This window comes from Pleurodeles waltl, chromosome 2_2 (genome assembly GCF_031143425.1).
Source record: "Pleurodeles waltl isolate 20211129_DDA chromosome 2_2, aPleWal1.hap1.20221129, whole genome shotgun sequence".
Lineage (NCBI taxonomy): Eukaryota > Metazoa > Chordata > Amphibia > Caudata > Salamandridae > Pleurodeles > Pleurodeles waltl.
This window is the reverse complement of record NC_090439.1, coordinates 295,813,274-295,830,333: the sequence shown is the minus strand read 5'-3', so window position 1 is coordinate 295,830,333 and position 17,060 is coordinate 295,813,274. Positions and strand designations below refer to the sequence as shown.

General features: G+C 40.0%; 1 protein-coding gene across 9 annotated transcripts in view; it reads right to left on the bottom strand.

Annotated features, from left to right (window-relative positions):
- Positions 1-17,060, bottom strand: part of PHACTR1 (phosphatase and actin regulator 1) — a 1,185,412-nt gene that overhangs the window by 519,621 nt on the left and 648,731 nt on the right. For all 9 annotated transcript variants that reach the window (XM_069219732.1, XM_069219733.1, XM_069219729.1 and 6 more), the window contains one exon: positions 14,397-14,561. In XM_069219732.1, coding sequence (XP_069075833.1) covers positions 14,397-14,561 — 165 coding nt within the window. The remainder of the gene's footprint in view (positions 1-14,396; positions 14,562-17,060) is intronic.

The window sequence follows — 17,060 nt, the reverse complement described above, 5'->3', positions numbered from 1 at the left end:
TTGTCTTATGTTTAACTTACAACTAAAATGATTTTTAATCTACTGATATAACTTCTTCCAGTGAACCGATAAAGCCTCTAACCTTTGCAAAAAGGCTTGACACTGGGTATACAATGGCGCACTCAAGTGTGCATAAACTGACACATTCATACAATTACAAACATGTACAAAATTACATTTGGCAAAACAATGTATAATCCCACTTAATATGGCCTAACAAGAATCATCACACTAAACTTGTACTCTCAGGGTTTATCAGCATGGTTGGCTAACCCCAAAGCCCTTTCCTACTATGGTAATCTGTGAGACCAGATGTAACCAAGTACCTTTCTATGTCCTGTGACATAATGTGACAACAAGCCACGGTTAGAGGTCTATTTGAATATGCTTTTTTACAATAATTACATCAGGGCTACGGCTTCTGTAATAACATTTCATAATAAACAGGCCACACCTGTGCCATCTGGCATAACATTTCCCTGCACACAAATCAAGCCTACAGTTGTTATCAGTGGCTTGTCACCTTAATCAATTCAAGCCCATAAGACAACCCCATCAGGCTTACAGTCATAAAATTGCAAATGTGTACAAAATTACAGGTGGCAAAGCAAAATACTAACTGTCTGAACATGGTTAACAAGGAATCCCATGGTGCAAATCTATGCCCATGGTTTGTCAGCGGGGATAACCAACACCAAACTCATACATACTAAAGGAATCTGTGAGATTCCATGTACAAAGAAAAATTATCTGTCTGTTTTAATTCAGAGTAATAACACTCCACCCTTAAATGCCTATTGCCTACTAACACATGCTTTTCACAGTCAATATGCCAGGCCTACTTCCTTTATCAAATGTTTTCATAATAACCAATCAGGCCTACAGTCTTTAACAGCAGCTTATCACTATAACAAACACATGTGTCCTGTACTAAGCATAACCTTTCCACAAGGCAACCATCTGGCATGCAGTAATAAAAGAACAAATGTATACAAAATAAAAGTTGGCAAAGCAAAATACTATCTCTCCTAAGACAGCCTAACAAATATGATTGTAGTGCATATCTTCTAGCCCCATAGTTTGTTCGGGTCGACCGCCAACACCAAAACTCTTACCTACTATGATAATCTGTGAAATTCCATGTAACAAGAATACATTCCTCCAGGCTTTAGCATAGTATAATGAAAAAGCCTCCTGTCTTTGACACACACTTTTCACAATAAGTAGGTTAGGCCTACTAGCTTTGACATAACATTGTATAATAAACAGATCAATTACATGTACCAAAATACCCGTCTATATCATGTAACACAATGCGATAATAACCAACTGTTAAAGATTTACTAGCTTTAAAAATGATTTTCACAAATGAGCTAGACCAATTGCCTTTTTCATAATGTTTCATAATATGCAGACCAGACCTATGGAATTGGAAATAACATTTCCCAAATGCACTCATCAGGTTTATAGCTTACCACCAGAACCAACTCAGGCCTTCACTTTTGAACATAAACTTTTCTACAGGGTAATAATCAGACACAGTAAAAAAAAAGGTGTACAAAATTATAGCTGGCTAAACAACACATTCTTTCCTTAGGGGGGGCAAACATGGATTCTCAAAGGGCAAACAAAAATCTACGGTTTGTCACACAGGATAACCAAGACTAAAACCACTGCCTATTACGGTAATTGGTCGGATTCCAAATGACAAAGTAAATACATACTTTAATTCTCATTGACTTTATAATATGCTATTCACAATTAATACTCCAGTCCTAGTGCATTTATCATAACTTTTCAATGAACAGATCAGGTCCATAGCCATGTCATTGACATGCCACTGTGACCAACTCAGTTGTGCTGTGATATCCAGTATAAGCTTTGCTGCAAGCCAAAAAGTTCAACATAGTCTTTTTAGTGCAAGCACACAAATATGAGCCAATCAGGTCCTGTACTTCCGGAACCAACAGGGGGATGAAGTGTGCTATCACCTCTTACAGTAGTTCTCTGAAAACTCTTTACTAGTTGATCGCATAAGTAAAACAACAGTTGAACTGTCAAGCGAGACCCAAAAATTAAACAATGATGAGTCTTTCACCTAAATAGTTCCTTGAAGAACACAACACCTAACAAACAATTTAGTGAATTTCTCTCCATATTCGAAACATCTGATTTACAATAGTAATCTAAATCATGGGATTTTGTAATCCCTTTATAAATGGCAGTGACTAATTTCTTTATTATCGGCGACATGCGACTCATCAAGTTGCTGATTATAAAGAAAAGACAACAGAACTCGACTATTATGTCATTACACTTGAGTTCTGAAGTCACAATGCATGCTGCCAACAGCCGTAGTGAAAGGCAGCACAGGTCACTGAGTGCAATTAAAGAAGTTATTTAAAGTAACAAACGGAACACTGCTTTTCTTCATTCTGCTATATTTTAATAGCTTACAATGACAATCAGAGAGAATCTGTTTATTTTTGCACTCCTTAGATAAAGAAAAGCTGGAATCTTTCTGCATGCTTCTACACATTCTGAGCTACTGCATCTTTTAAAAAAAAAAAATAATAATAATACGTATTGAACTATTTAAAAATAAATGTTTGCAATAAAATTCGAACAAGTTTTTGATGTATTTAATTTTGCACTATTTGTTTTATTTTTACTCTTCGTGTTTGCAAACATGCTCACTCTTTCATGTGAAACACCTATGCACCAAGATTTTAAGTGGTTTATGGGAAATGTGATATTGTTACCATGCACTATATGGGATAAAGTACCTACTGGAATACATGATAAGGATATTGCAAGTCACCTCAGAGTTTCTTATAAAGGCCTTCAGCCTCATCCCTGTATTTGGATATGGAACTCCCCTCTGACTTGCATTATCCTTATAGTGTATGGCAGGGGGTATTTTATCCCTTTCATTATCCAGTGAGGAAATCACTCCTAGTTAGTTATTAACTGGGGAGGAGTAGGGCTCTAGACTTTGCCTTCAGCACGCTAAAACCCCTGGCCAATAACTACCTGGGACTACACTCCAACTTTGATAATATTGCTAATTTATTTTACCTAACTAAGAAAACTCCAATCTCACTCATTGGGCTGTATCAAGAACGTATCACAAGCATGCAAGCCTGTACTATGACCCAGCACAGAGCTTGGAAACAGGGAGCAATTGTCGCCTATTTAGGCCTTGAGCCAACCGTGTTATCGGTAACAATTGGGGGGATGAGTTCTAATATGATTTACTGGCGATGTGTGGATGCCTAGAGATGGAAAATATGTGACAGCAAGCCATAACTCTTTGCCTTTTGTGAGTTATCACTCCACTCCCAAGATACCCTGATGTAAATGGATTTTTTTTTCATAATATTTATTATTGTGAATTTTATTACTAAACATTACAATTACAGTACATGTGATTAAATTGATAATGATTATAACAGTAATTGTGATTATATTAAGTACCCCAAGTAATATTTATACGTTTTAATTAACTTCTTTTTCTAGAGGTGGTGATGAATGACAGTGCAGCATCATGAAGAAGACTGAAACAAGCACATCCTGTCCCTCTGATCCCTAGTGTATAATTCATTTATGGTCAAATGTCCAACATGGAGTTACGCTGACCAGCCCGCAGGACTACTCATCATGGAATAAATTGTTAGAGGCAACTCAATTAAGGAATCACATTCAACTTTTAGACATTGTGAGAACTGTGGAAAGCAGTACTGTTCCCCAAGTATTTTACCACAGGACGTGCAGGAGCCTATTTACTAGGGAGAGAGATTTGCAGAATATTAAGTGAAACCCTGAAGCAAGTGTCAGTGATGATGTTAGAACAATTGAGTGCACGAGTAAACGCTTAAACAGAAGAACATCATTAAAGTCAAACGTGTATGCTGAAGAATGTATATTTTGTGGAAAGATAAAATGCTACAAGGGAACATCAACATGTGAGAAATTAATCAAGGCCACAGAGCTTAGAGTTGACAAAAGGCTTCAAGAGTGTGCAACCATTAATTGTGGTTCAAATATCTTAGCAGTGTGTAGGAGGGACTTAATCGCTGCAGAAGGTCATTATCATGCATCTTGTTATAGGAACCATACAAGGGTTATGGCAAAGGAGGAAGCCATGTAAGGAATAAAGCAACTCTCATCGTATCTCTTGTTAACAAATGGAGGAAACCAGAGTATTTTGTCAAACTTGAGAATAAAACACTGTTCCTGAACTCTGAAGATAAATGCTACAAAAGCAAAATACTGCACACGCTGCTAATGAGGGTTATAAGGCAGTAATGATAAGCTCAGATGACACCGATGTGTTTGTTATGTTTTTGGGATTCCACCACAGAATCATCGCTAAATTGTTTCTGATATTTGTGGCTAAAAAATGCATGTAAGGCCTTGACATTGGGAAAGTAGCCTCAACTCTTGGTTAAAATGTTTGTTGAGCTATGATAGGTCTCCATACGTTTACCGGTTGTGACACAGTATACAGTAAGCGCATTTGCGGTAAATGGAAAACAGCCATACACAGGAAAAATGTTCGCAGCTCGGAGACAAATGGGATCCCTCCGAAGGACTAATGGACAAATTGGAGCAATTCTCATGCTTGCTGTATGCACCAAAATCTTCAGTTCATCACGTGAATGACTTGAGATATCACCTATTCTGCACAAAGAAGGGTGAGATAGATAGTCATCAACATCCACCTTGCAGGGACTGTCTGAAGAAACATGCCGAACGTGCCCATTATCAAGCCGCTATAAGCAAGAGATGTCTTCTGAATTATGCACAGACACCTAGTCCGATTGGGAGAGGTTGAAAGATGGAAAGGCACAGGAGAGCAGAGCAACTGGTAGTGGACTGGATAGAGGGGCAGCCAGCACCTCAGGCTGTTTTAGATCTACTAGCTTGCAACTGCAATAGGAACTGGAAAATGCCAATGTGCCTGCTGTCTAAATTACCTCAAGTGCACTGACATATGCAGATTTCCCGCCTGTGAAAATCAAACAGACGCAGAGAATGATGACACATATTCAGAAGAAGATGATGACAACAAATGTGTATGATAAAATTGTGTTTATGTTCACTCATAACACACATTGCCTATGTAAGAAGTGACAACTATTAATATTTAAAATTGTAAGTGAAAACTACGCATATAATTTATATCAATATAGGAGGGCTACAATGAAGTTTTATTGATAATATTTTAAGGGCTAAATTGTTATTATTGCAATTAATCATAATTATTTTAAAATTATATTGAATTTAACTAGTCTGGTGGAATTAGATGTATTTTTCTGCATGGTATGATGAATTTGGATTCTATTTATCTAAAATATGCAAACCATTGTTTTTTCGACTATGGTTACTAATCCAATAATATCAGGCAAAAGGCAAAGAGTGATGACTTGCTATCACATATTTTCCATCTGTATGCATCCATACCTTGCAAAAAAATCATGTTAGAACCCATCGCCCTGAGTGGGACCAATGACCTAAATTTGGGGCCGTGGCACATGGCCTATATGGCCTATACATATCCCTGCTCTATGCCAGAGCACACTTTCATGATATGGTCATTAGGTATCAGTTTCACACCCAGCACTGTCTCACTCAATGTCAAGTAAATTGTTTACATTAAAAGGGACCATCAGTCAAACCATTATCTGTTTTTGCAGTAATCCTTATATCCACATCCTGTTACATTTTAGGGATTGGGATATATGCTGTAAAATGTATACATACGGCTTGTCTCATTAAGCCACCAAATAGTGACATCCAGATACATTTTGAGAACAACTACAAAACTGAAAGCAGTCTCCGGTGAAACTCGTAGTTTGTAATTGTTCCTCATATCTATTCATGTTAGGCATCCTGAAAACTCCCTCAATATTCGGTGAGTTAACAGGTCCGGCCCTATTTGTACACATGCCTACATACTTTATATATGCGGTTTTGGACAACTTCTTAGACCGTAAAGCAGAGAATTTTACGCCAAGGTGCATGGCAGGGGCGTCGTGAACCCTCTGCTTTAGCAGCTACAGCAGGGATGGAATTCTTGACGCACTCTTCTGTCTGCAATTCGGCTCTTAAATAATGTGGAAGGGTGGCTGAGTGCATGAGTAAGTGAAAGTATGATGGGTGGAAGGGTGCGTGAGTGAAAGGGTGGGATGGAGGGATAGATGGGTGAACTAGATGGATGGATAGGTTTAATGGTTTGGCTTGGAGATGGATGGATAGGTTTGGATATTCTGAGGCGGAGGAATGGATGGAATGGTGAAATACTGAATTATGTACCAAAGAATGAATGGATACAGAATGAAAAGGTGAAATGGTAGATAGCAGATGGATGGAAGTATGAAAGGATGAATGGATACATGCTCAGATGAAAGAGACAAGACAGCTGTTCTTGGGAGGATTTTTATGACCTTCTTGGTTTGCTTGCTGCCATTAGAGCTTTGATTTGCAGTGGGGGTATTTTAATATTCCAGCTACTCCCTTGGAGCATGGTATTTGCAATCTAATGTCCATTAGGTGCCTGTATCATACATTCTCTATTCAGAATTCAAGTATTGTCTCTACTCTACTACAAGTCGCATTGAAATCTTTAAAAAATCTTCAGGTCTAACAATTAAAATACATACACATTCACTATTGTTAGTAGGTGCTGCTTAAAATCTTAGACCGCACATTGGCAGGATTCCTGCCCAGACATTGCATAATAGAGCAACAATGTCAAGCTGAGCTTTGATGCATGAGATGGAGTTTCCACTACCCCTACAGTTACAATCCTGAGATTACAAATGGAAAAGCACAATATACCAGTAAAAATACTAGTAGTTACACAGTACAAGTGTACGATGTACCTCAGTGCAAAATCATTTGCAAGTGTTGCATGTTTAGATGGTTATTTGCACAGTGCTCAATTCATTTATGCACACAAATTATCATTAGTTCATTAACATAACGTTATTGGACCCTGATTGCATTAAAACACATTGATGCTAAGAAGATGTTGAAGCATCAGCTTAATTACTGATAATTTACTAAGTAGTCACTGTGTATACACTGAATTGACTTTCAAATACCTTGCATTTCGAGTCCACGTTGAATAGAAATATGTTCTCAGTTCACATGGTCACAAAGTGGTCTATTTCATTTCTTCGTTGAATTGCCTCTTCTTGCTGACACACTGTAAATGATGTACTTTATGGGCATACCCTGGGCCATATTTACTAAAATGTGCCTGTGTGCTCACGCCACACAGAACAATTCAGCACAGGACACGCGTAGGTAAGTAAACAGTCACTATATTTTGCTTTGTGTTGCATCATGCAGGCACTCATACACTTTTTATTAGATTTGGACTGCTCTCTTCAGCCATGTCCTTTTTGTACATAACGATATGTTCTAGGGATCACTGACGTTTTTCTTCCCACACCCTGCTAATTCACTCCATTAACCGTAATTATTTTTGTGTTTAACTTTAAAGTGTAAGGATCCTCAATGTTTCCTCACCTGTGCAAGCTAGTATTATATCAATCAATCAATCAATCAGCAATTTGTATAGGGCTGCTTATCACCCATGGGGTCTCAAGGTGCTGTTGAAGGGGAGCCGGTCAGTCAAAGAGCCAGACCTTGAGGTCCTTCTTGAAATGATTCAGCGACGGGGCCTGCCTGAGGTGGGTAGGCAGCGTGTTCCAGGTCTGTGCTGCGAGGTAGGAGAAGGATCTGCCTCTCACTGTGCTCTTCCTGATTCTAGGGGTGGCGGCCAGGGCAAGTTGAGAAGATAGGATTTGTCTAGCGGGGTGTAGAAAGATAGGCAGTGGTTGAGGTAGGCCAGTCCGACATCATGCAGAGCTTTGTAGCCATGAGTCAGAAGCTTGTAGGTGATGCGTTTGTGGATAGGGAGCCAGAGTAGGTCTCTAAGGTGGGCGGAGATGTGGCTGTGGCGGGGGCTATCTAGGATGAGACTGGTTGCTGCGTTCTGAATTCTCTGGAGTCCTTCTTGGAGCTTCTTTGTAATTCCGTTATAGAGAACGTTGCCTTAGTTGAGTTTGCTGCTAACAAGTGTGTGGGTGACCGTCCTTCTTGCCTCAGTGGGGATCCACATGAAGATCTTCCAGAGGAGGCAAAGAGTGTGGAAGCATGATGATGAGTTGGCGTTGACTTTGCGGGTCATGGACAGCGTGGAGTCCAGGATGATGTCCAGGTTACGTGCGTTGTCAATGTGTAGGGGGCGCTTCAGAGGGAAGCTGGCCAGCATGACTCGTCCCAGGTGGAGGGAGTGGCACCCAGGATGAGGATCTCAGTCTTGTCCGAGTTGAGCTTGAGGCAACTGTTTTTCATCAAGTTAGTGACTGTTCTCATTCCGTTGTGGAAGTTGTTCTTGGCTGTTGATGGTTTGGCGGTGTGGGAGACAATTAGTTGTGTATTTGTGTATTTAAGAATCATTTGTGTGCTATCTTGAGGAGTAATCTGTTTTATTTTGTGGTGAGTACCATCTGGTAATACCCAGAAACACTCCTTGACCCCTTTTAAATGGCACAAAAAGAGAGTAGGGTGAAAATGTAGACTACCTTCTAGGATGTCTATGGTCTATCTTGCCTCACAGCTTGAAATAGTGATTGGTCTATGCCTGCACACAAAGTACTTTAATCCTCATTTGATATCAGCAGTCTCCAAAGTATCGTATGCCACATTCAAAATGGGTGGCTTGCACAGTATGTAATTCCACATTCAAAATCTGTGTTTACTAAAACAATAATAATGCTGCTCTCTTTAGTATGGCCTAAGCTACAGAGACGATTCTGCCACTGTTTTTTAACGAATTCATAGGTGAAGTCAGATTTCTGTTGAATATTTTGGAAATGTAACTTTGAAAAACGTTACACTTTATTTGCCTGGACCTCCAGTAGGCTAAGTAGCATTAGTCTGCCAGCAGCTAGAGCCTGTTAGTGATTCCCCCTTATGAGGCATGAAAACTGCTCTTTCAGAAGAAACAATGTCTCAGGCCTTTTGGCACGAAGACCTGGATGTGAGGTATACAACTTCGAACAGGTCAAGAGGAGAAACTGTGGAGGGTCCAGTAACTTTATTAACTTGAAAGGGACTAAGGTGAGTCATGCCCATTCTCAGTTAAGTGTAAAGGGAGATCTGGGGAAGAGACACCTTTGTTCCCATGGTCACCTGTATTCAGCCTTGTGGGAGGTGGTGGCCCCAGAACCAGTTTTATTTAGTTGAGGAGGAAAAGGGGCTGCTCATTTCCATAAATACACTCCTGGTTTGCACACCACAAAACTCCAATGGCAGAAGTGTGCAGTCATATTGGATTTGCCTCAGAATTGTGCACTTTAGGGTAGTGTGCAGTAAGGCAAAAAGAACGTACTGCAAAAGTGGGAAGGGTTTCCCCTGGGACCGTTTTCCTCATTGGAAAAGGAGTGTCCAGGAATCATCCTCACCCACAGGCTTGTGAATCCTACATAACTGTGGCACATTACCCACAGCTCGCTACAACAAATCCAGGCCTGAGCAGCTACAGAAGAGCACTGAAACTAGTGTCTGTGACCTGTGTGGAGACCTAAGGCGCTAGACGATTCCCACTTGTACAGAGGACTGAGAAGTGGATTCCAAGTGACTGTTGGCTGACCCCCTATATGATCACAGGGACACAACAAGCTGTAAGAGGTTTTTTCTTGGAGTGACCATCTAATCTGTAGCAATTGGACCTGAACTAGACCGTGCTGGTGGCTTCTTGTGGAGTGAGTCCTACAGCTTCATGCTTGCCCCACTGGAGTATAAGGAGCACCATTAAAAAAACGAAATCCAACAGTAGAAATCCTGACTGGGTGAAGGTGCAAAAAGTATATGACCAACAGGAGGACTTTGAGGGGCGTGAATTTTGAACTTTCCCGCTTGGAGCTTTTCCAGCCAAAACAACCAATTTCAGTGGGACTTCATCCAATGGCTATCCAACTTTGAAACATCTGCACTGGAAACAGCATGCAAGCTTGCCCCACCGGATTAGTTCAACTTCCATTTCAGACATTCAGTCAGAAGGTAAATTATTTCACTAAGATGACCAGCTTGGGGTATCTGACATCCCCTCTATCAGGATCAGCTTGAAATCACAACAAGGTTCTGCTTAACCATGAACAGTGACGTCGGATTGGTGCCTTACTTTTTCTTGGTGCTTATTGCTCTAACATTTTTTAAATGTATATCTCTGTTCCCCTTGTTGGATTTTACTAGTTTTGTGTTATTTTTCTTACTATTTCTTTATATTGTCAGATATTGATTTTGGGGTGTTTATTGCGTTGTGCATTCTCTTCTTAGTTGTTCTGGTCCTGCTAAATATTTTGTACATTCGCCTGAAATTAAGTATTTTTGCTACGTGCCATATCTACTAGGGGTTGAGCCCTGGTTTACTTATTGAAATTTTGTGAAAAACTGCTGCTGATTCATCACAGTGTGAGAAAACATTATCTGTAGGATTTTTACTAACAAAATAAATCTAAGTAAATCTGAGAACAAAACTGAAACTGATTTTATTCACATACTATTTTTTTTGTGAAAACTAGTATCTTTTCAAGCGTGAATTCATATTTTCAAGAACAGATTTAGGAACTTCACAAACGGTTTTCCTTTTTCAAAACGAAAATTGTTTGTTGTAATATTCAACAAAACATGCTGCAATATGTGTACTTTTGGTTGAAGTCATTTTTTGAAGTGTCCTGTTGCAATAAAATGTTCTCTGTAAAGGGCTTCACTATTGCTTGAATGTAGGTAATAATAATGAGTTATTCTTTTACCTATCCGAGAAAGATGGAAAGTTGAATTGGCCTTGACAGGGTATGTATGAATTCATCACCTGCTGGCCACAGCAGATGTTAGTTACACACTTTTAAACTTACTTTACCATCTTTAATTCTTCTTCAAGCTATGTCAAAAGACTTAAATAAGTATTCACATTATCTGAACGTCACTACTGCAGATAAAGGTACATATAATTACGAGTTTAACGCTGATTTAAACACCTATCACAGGTTATCAGTTATCAGGAAAACTGCCTTAGAGATTAATCAATTAAAGAATTCACCACTGTGTACAAATTATGTTCTAGTCACATTTTAAGGAAAAAATCGATCTTTGGTACTGTAGATTTTGAAGCCACTATAAACTTTCAGTGGCAGTAATGGTTTGTACTTGCAACATCCTGATAGAAAAGTGCCAGGTAAGGTAGTCACTAATCCATGACAGATGCCTGCATTTGCTGTTTATAAATACTCATGTAAAGAAACGAGATTGTGGTTCAAATGTTAAAAGGCTGCACAAGATCAAAGTTGACCAAGTTATAGGAAAGATAAATATCTTCTATCCATTATCTATGAGAGGCTGAAAAACAATTCCCTCTAATGCTATGGAGAAGCAGTCAATGCCCAGCCTCCAATGGGGTAAAAGACAGTGTTTGATTTAAGCTGCCATGTGTCAGAAGAAATATGAAAATGAAAGATGAAGACTTGGATAAACTTTGAAACTGTTGGTTTTAACAAATTGATATTTTAATGTTAATGGGATGGTGGGTTCTCCCAAGTGTGCTACGGCCTTTCTGGCATATGTTGTTGAAACGTGACTCAGGTGACCATTTTGTCTAAATTTCAACTATGTTATGTCCCTTAATGATTTTGCAATGATTGTTCTTCCTGAAAGCATGGAGGCATGAAGATGAGGTTTACATTCACCTGATAGTTACCTCTCCTAAACTAAATTGTGCCGCCTTCCCATGGCAATGTATGTAAATAGCTGCCGGTAGAAAACATCCGGTAACCCAGTTTTTGGCTCTAGATAGTGAGCTGATCTTCCAAGAAGGCTGGCGCTATTGAGGAAAATCAGTTTTATACACACTAACATAGTATAGCATGTAGAGATCAAATGAGCTGTGTGCTTTTGGGCTCTGTGCTCCCATACCAAATTAAACTCATACTAATTTCTTACTGCCTCGCCTTTGAATTACTTATCCACCACCACTCTGTTCTATTCAAGCTCTTTATCACGCTCGTTTATGGCCAAAAACACCTTTTCTTCTCTTCATCCTCGCATATTTGTTTACATTCAACCAGGGTGGACCCACTGCTTTCCTGTCCTGGCGTCAATGTGCTAAACAGAAGCCGACTTCATAAACCTTTCCTTCATTCCCATAATTCTCTACATGCTAACGTAATCCCCAGGGCCCATTCTCGCAAGCCCTGCCTGCTCTTTTTGATAGGACATTTAAGTTTGCACAATATGTGAAATAAACTGTTTAAATCTGTTCCATGGGTGCTTGTCTCATGCCAAGTTAAGAAGCGAAAGCGAGAGAGAGAGAGAGAGAGAGAGAGAGAGAGAGAGAGAGAGAGAGTGAGAGAGAGAGAGAGAGAGAGAGAGAGAGAGAGAGAGAGAGAGAGGGCGTTTGTGTTAAATGGCACGGAACAGACACGGTTTGCATCATTATTTATTACATACATATTTTGTATTTTGGAAAAAATATTGCAAACGGGTGGAAAACTATTTTTTGCTCCGTGGGTGAACGGCAACAGAGCAAATAAGGTTTGCTCGAACGTTAGCCCACATTAAATGAAATGCTGTAACAGTACCCAAATTGAGCAGAATAATTTAACACTATTTTAGCAGGTTGCATATCGAGTGGAGTCAATCAATGGTGTTTAACGTTTCAAAAATGTGATCTATTGATCATTTTAAGGTGAAATACTATTTTACTATTACCTGTTATGTAAGTACCAACCGAGACGCAAAACCACGTTACTATGTTTTGCCTCCGTGTTTTCTCCCCTTTTTGTTGCAACTCAGCACAAATGGTACAAAATTATGAACTTCTTTTCTAGCTACGGTCCAACCTTTATATAATATAGCTACCAATATTCATGTGTAAGTGGAGTGAATGTCCTTATACCTGTCTGTGTTTACCGCATAATCCCTAACAGACCTATGTGGTTGGAGCTAAGGCTCACATGAACATGCGTAGGAAGGTTTTCCTGTTGATGTATCATATGTCTTATGATCTGGAGACAATAGACAATGGTGGTTAGAGAAATGCCCAACCTACGTCTTCCACTGCCCACTGCTGAATAGTTTTCAATTACACCGTCCACATAAAAACATACTCCTTCTTGCTCGCAGAAGGCTTCTGAGATTTGTGTTTGTAGACTGATCAATTGAGATAAATATATATATATATATATATATATATATATACACAGTGATAGATATAGATACACACACACAAACATATGCACATAAAACAACAGAGAAAACCTTAGTTAAAGTCGGAGCGGGAAGATGACATATTTGGGTTGACATGGTATCTCACACAAAACCTAAAAGCACTGGAAATTGGATAAGGTGTTGATGGAAACCTAATTCCCACCTCTGACATGCAGTGTGAAAGATTACTTGGTGCAGTGTAACACACTGAATGACTGAGTGACTATGTTCAATGAGTCAACCATTAAGTGAACACGTAACCGAGGAATTAATATCAGTGTATGTCTTGTTAGTAAGTTTAACCACGTGCAACTGAGTGTGACGCGTAAGCTACTTGATATGCTGAAAATGTACAATCTTATCATAATTAAACAGAACAGCCCACATGATTCATACCTGGGACTGAAAGTTTTATGTTGTGTGCTCATATTCCACTTGTTTCCCCTATTCATTGAAAATGTCTGTGTTGAGCGCTTACAGAGAGCAAGACATTTTTACCTGGACATTTCTGTCAAAATCACCAATGGTACTGATGATGTCACTCATGGAGAGAATCAATAATAAGAGTTTTATTTATCTAGACAGGTGTTTTCAAGTGAGGGAATCACTGGCCATCCTCTGTTTTTGCTATTTGCAATAATTGTGCGTTTAAAATGATGACTACAAACCTATGCGAGAATTAGCAAGATGACGGACTATGGACATTTTTACATAAACAGATTTAAAAAAAAAAAAATCCTTTGATCGTAATCATGTACATCGGACAGTGGCATTGTCTTTAATACCTCTTAAATGGTTAAATAAAATGCAACAAACCAGCAAAATAATTATACTGCAGCTGATATCGAGTTAAACACAGCATGTAATAATAAGTCCATAGTAGCCTGGGATCTGCAAAAAAATCTTACAAGTATCACAACATTTCGTAGACCTACAGAATTTTGGGAATCGTCAAATGATGAGATTTCAGCATGACTGGACACTGACAATATGCTACCATTTGCTGTTTGCTGAACAATCGTTTGACCACTGGGGCGTAGCAGTCTAGTAAGGCTAGTTGACAAATAAACGTGCCAGTTATGACACTGCATGCCTCAGACAAACAACGTCCTTACCTGCAGATGTCTGTTTGAATTTTTCGCTTTTCTTCTTCCTCCATTTCCAGGGCTTGAAAATCCTCCCTAGCGTGGCGAACTTGCTTCTTCTTCTGATTGGCGGAGTGTGGGTTCCTGGCACTAAGGAATCAGAGCGCATCGCGGCCAGCCTTTCCACTTCCTCAGCTACAATTGCCAGAAGAAAGGGAAAAATTAAATAAAGGCGCATCAGTATTGAAAAACATTAAAAACAGACAATTAGCATAGAAGTCAACGTAAGATGTTTTCATAAATACGAGAGTAAGTTCACGGGCCAGTCGCGCAGAGACCTTTGGGGCCTGCGGCGAGCTTACTGACCACAGGGGGGCACAGGTCCGCAAAAAGGAGACATGCCGATTGCCCGGCGTGCTTTAAATTGCCCAATCAGGCACAAAGAAGATGGGCTTCGTGGCGCTTAAACGGAATCGCAACTGGTGCCAACCTGCTTTGTCGAAATCGCCACTGCGCCATTGGAGCCCGCCCACCCACACCAAAGGAAAACAGGCATCGCAGCCGTGAGTCTTGTGAACTGGGCACTGTGGAAAGACACAGCCGGAGGGATAACACCATAGCCCTAAAGGCAGGAGCTGCGCAAGGGATGTCCTAAGGATGCCTCAGGACAGAGAAGAGGGAACAGCAACAGGCCAGCAAGGGGGTTAGCAGCTGGCGGACATGGCACTTGCAGCCCGGGCAAGCCCACTGCGATTTTGTAGCAGGAGAAGCCTGCAACGCCGTCTAAGAGGCCCCGCGTAAGAATAGGCTGCGCAAGATCAATGGCGATCAGTGACGTAACAAGCACAAGAGAACTGAAGCGTCACAGAAACCTGTCATTGGCATTAAAAATGTTACAGTATGATTGCATGTCTGCATTGATGATGTACGAATTAATAAACTGCAGCCGGGTTTTGATCCGAATTGGCTTCCCCTCTTCTTTAAAGGTAACAAAGGGAGAGGACACTGAGGACGGCCGGGAAGGGAACGGAGTCACTTGCCCGGTGGGGTTTGCGGCCTAACAAATGATTGTCAGCCCCAAGCTGTCATTGCCCATTTGACAAATTCAACGGCGTTTTGCCTACTTCCGGAATGGCGCAAATCTTGTATTCATTTGTCTACTATATGCGTAGAATTGGGACGAGGTAAAATAACCAATCCCTTGACGGGTAGCTCGTTCATAAAGCAATATATGATAGAAAGCCCGCCGGTACAATACAAATGTTTATTAAACTGGATGCTCTGGAGTAGAGCTGCAGATATCGTGATGTAATATTTTTATGGGCAGTAAATCCTGCTTGAAATTGTTACTTAAATTGAGCGCATCAAAATGTACAGTCAGGCAAGTGATACTATTTGTAAGACAAAGAACACGATGGAGCAAATATAAATTCTCTTAAAACTGATTATGGCGGTGTAGATCAAGACTAGCACAGGGTATGTTCCAATGCACAGTACATACAAATTATTTGTGCACTCAATGATTAACTGGTAAACAGTAAAAACAAATGTGCTTATCCATCACTGACACAAGCCAAAAGAAAAACATATAGAAAACATTGTTAATGTCATTGGCTATTTGGGTATATCCTTCTAACTTCACTCCAGTGCTTGCATCGAACTGCACGAGGGACTACTTTACAACTGTAACCCTGTCAGTCTGCTTCCTTTGAATTTCTCCATATGCCTCAATATAATGTAATAACAGCATGCAGTAAAAAATTAAACTCCTCTACCTGTTGGCTTTGACAATGCTTGTTTAGTATAGCATGCTTGGAGCTCCCTTGAATTATAAAATGGCAGAGTGAGTTAAGTGTGCTTAGAGCTGGGAGGTGAAGGTGCGGGGGTCAACCATTAACTCCTTATATTTCTGATGTGGGGCAGAAGTATGCACCCCAGCAGCTAATAACATTAGGAGTGAGATAAGTACTTCACTGGGCTGAGCAAAGAGGTGATTGACTAAGAATCAAGATAGTGGCTGAAAGATGCTCATTGAATAAAGCCAATGTTTGAAAGGGGGCGTACCAAAGCCCACTCTATGTATTTTGTTAGCAGCAGCTCTTTTCAACAGCTGCACTTTCAAATCCCAGACGAGAACAAGCTTTGGTACAGCCAATAGCTCAGGTGTTGGCTGCAGACCTTTTGGCGTTGCCAGTGCTTATTTTGTTTGTGGACAGTATTTGTATGTAGACATGTTACACATGAAAGGCCAAGTGCCAGTACTGGAGAAGCTACTGGCCCATTGCCAAAGTAAAATTAGTATTGCCTAAAAACCATAATATATTTTGTAATGTAAAAGCACACATTTCATCAGCAGTCCCAGGCACTGAAGGGAACTACTTATGCATGAGTGGGCACATTGTGCAAGAGCAGCATGTCGTCATTCACAGTTAGACAAGCAATGGCTGACATTGGCTCACCCATTGCCCCTTCTGTGCGACTCTACAACAGACCAGTAAATAAAGAGGGCATACTGAAGGCCCATTTATGTAACAATAGTGTATACATCTTGTACTACAATCAAAGGGTATTGGCTGTTGCCAAACCTAAAATGGTAAACTTGCATCTTCATGGCTCAGACTCATTATTTGTATTAACATATTCAAAATGAAAAACTCACTATTTATAGGAACAAGCGGCACTGCCATAAATCAA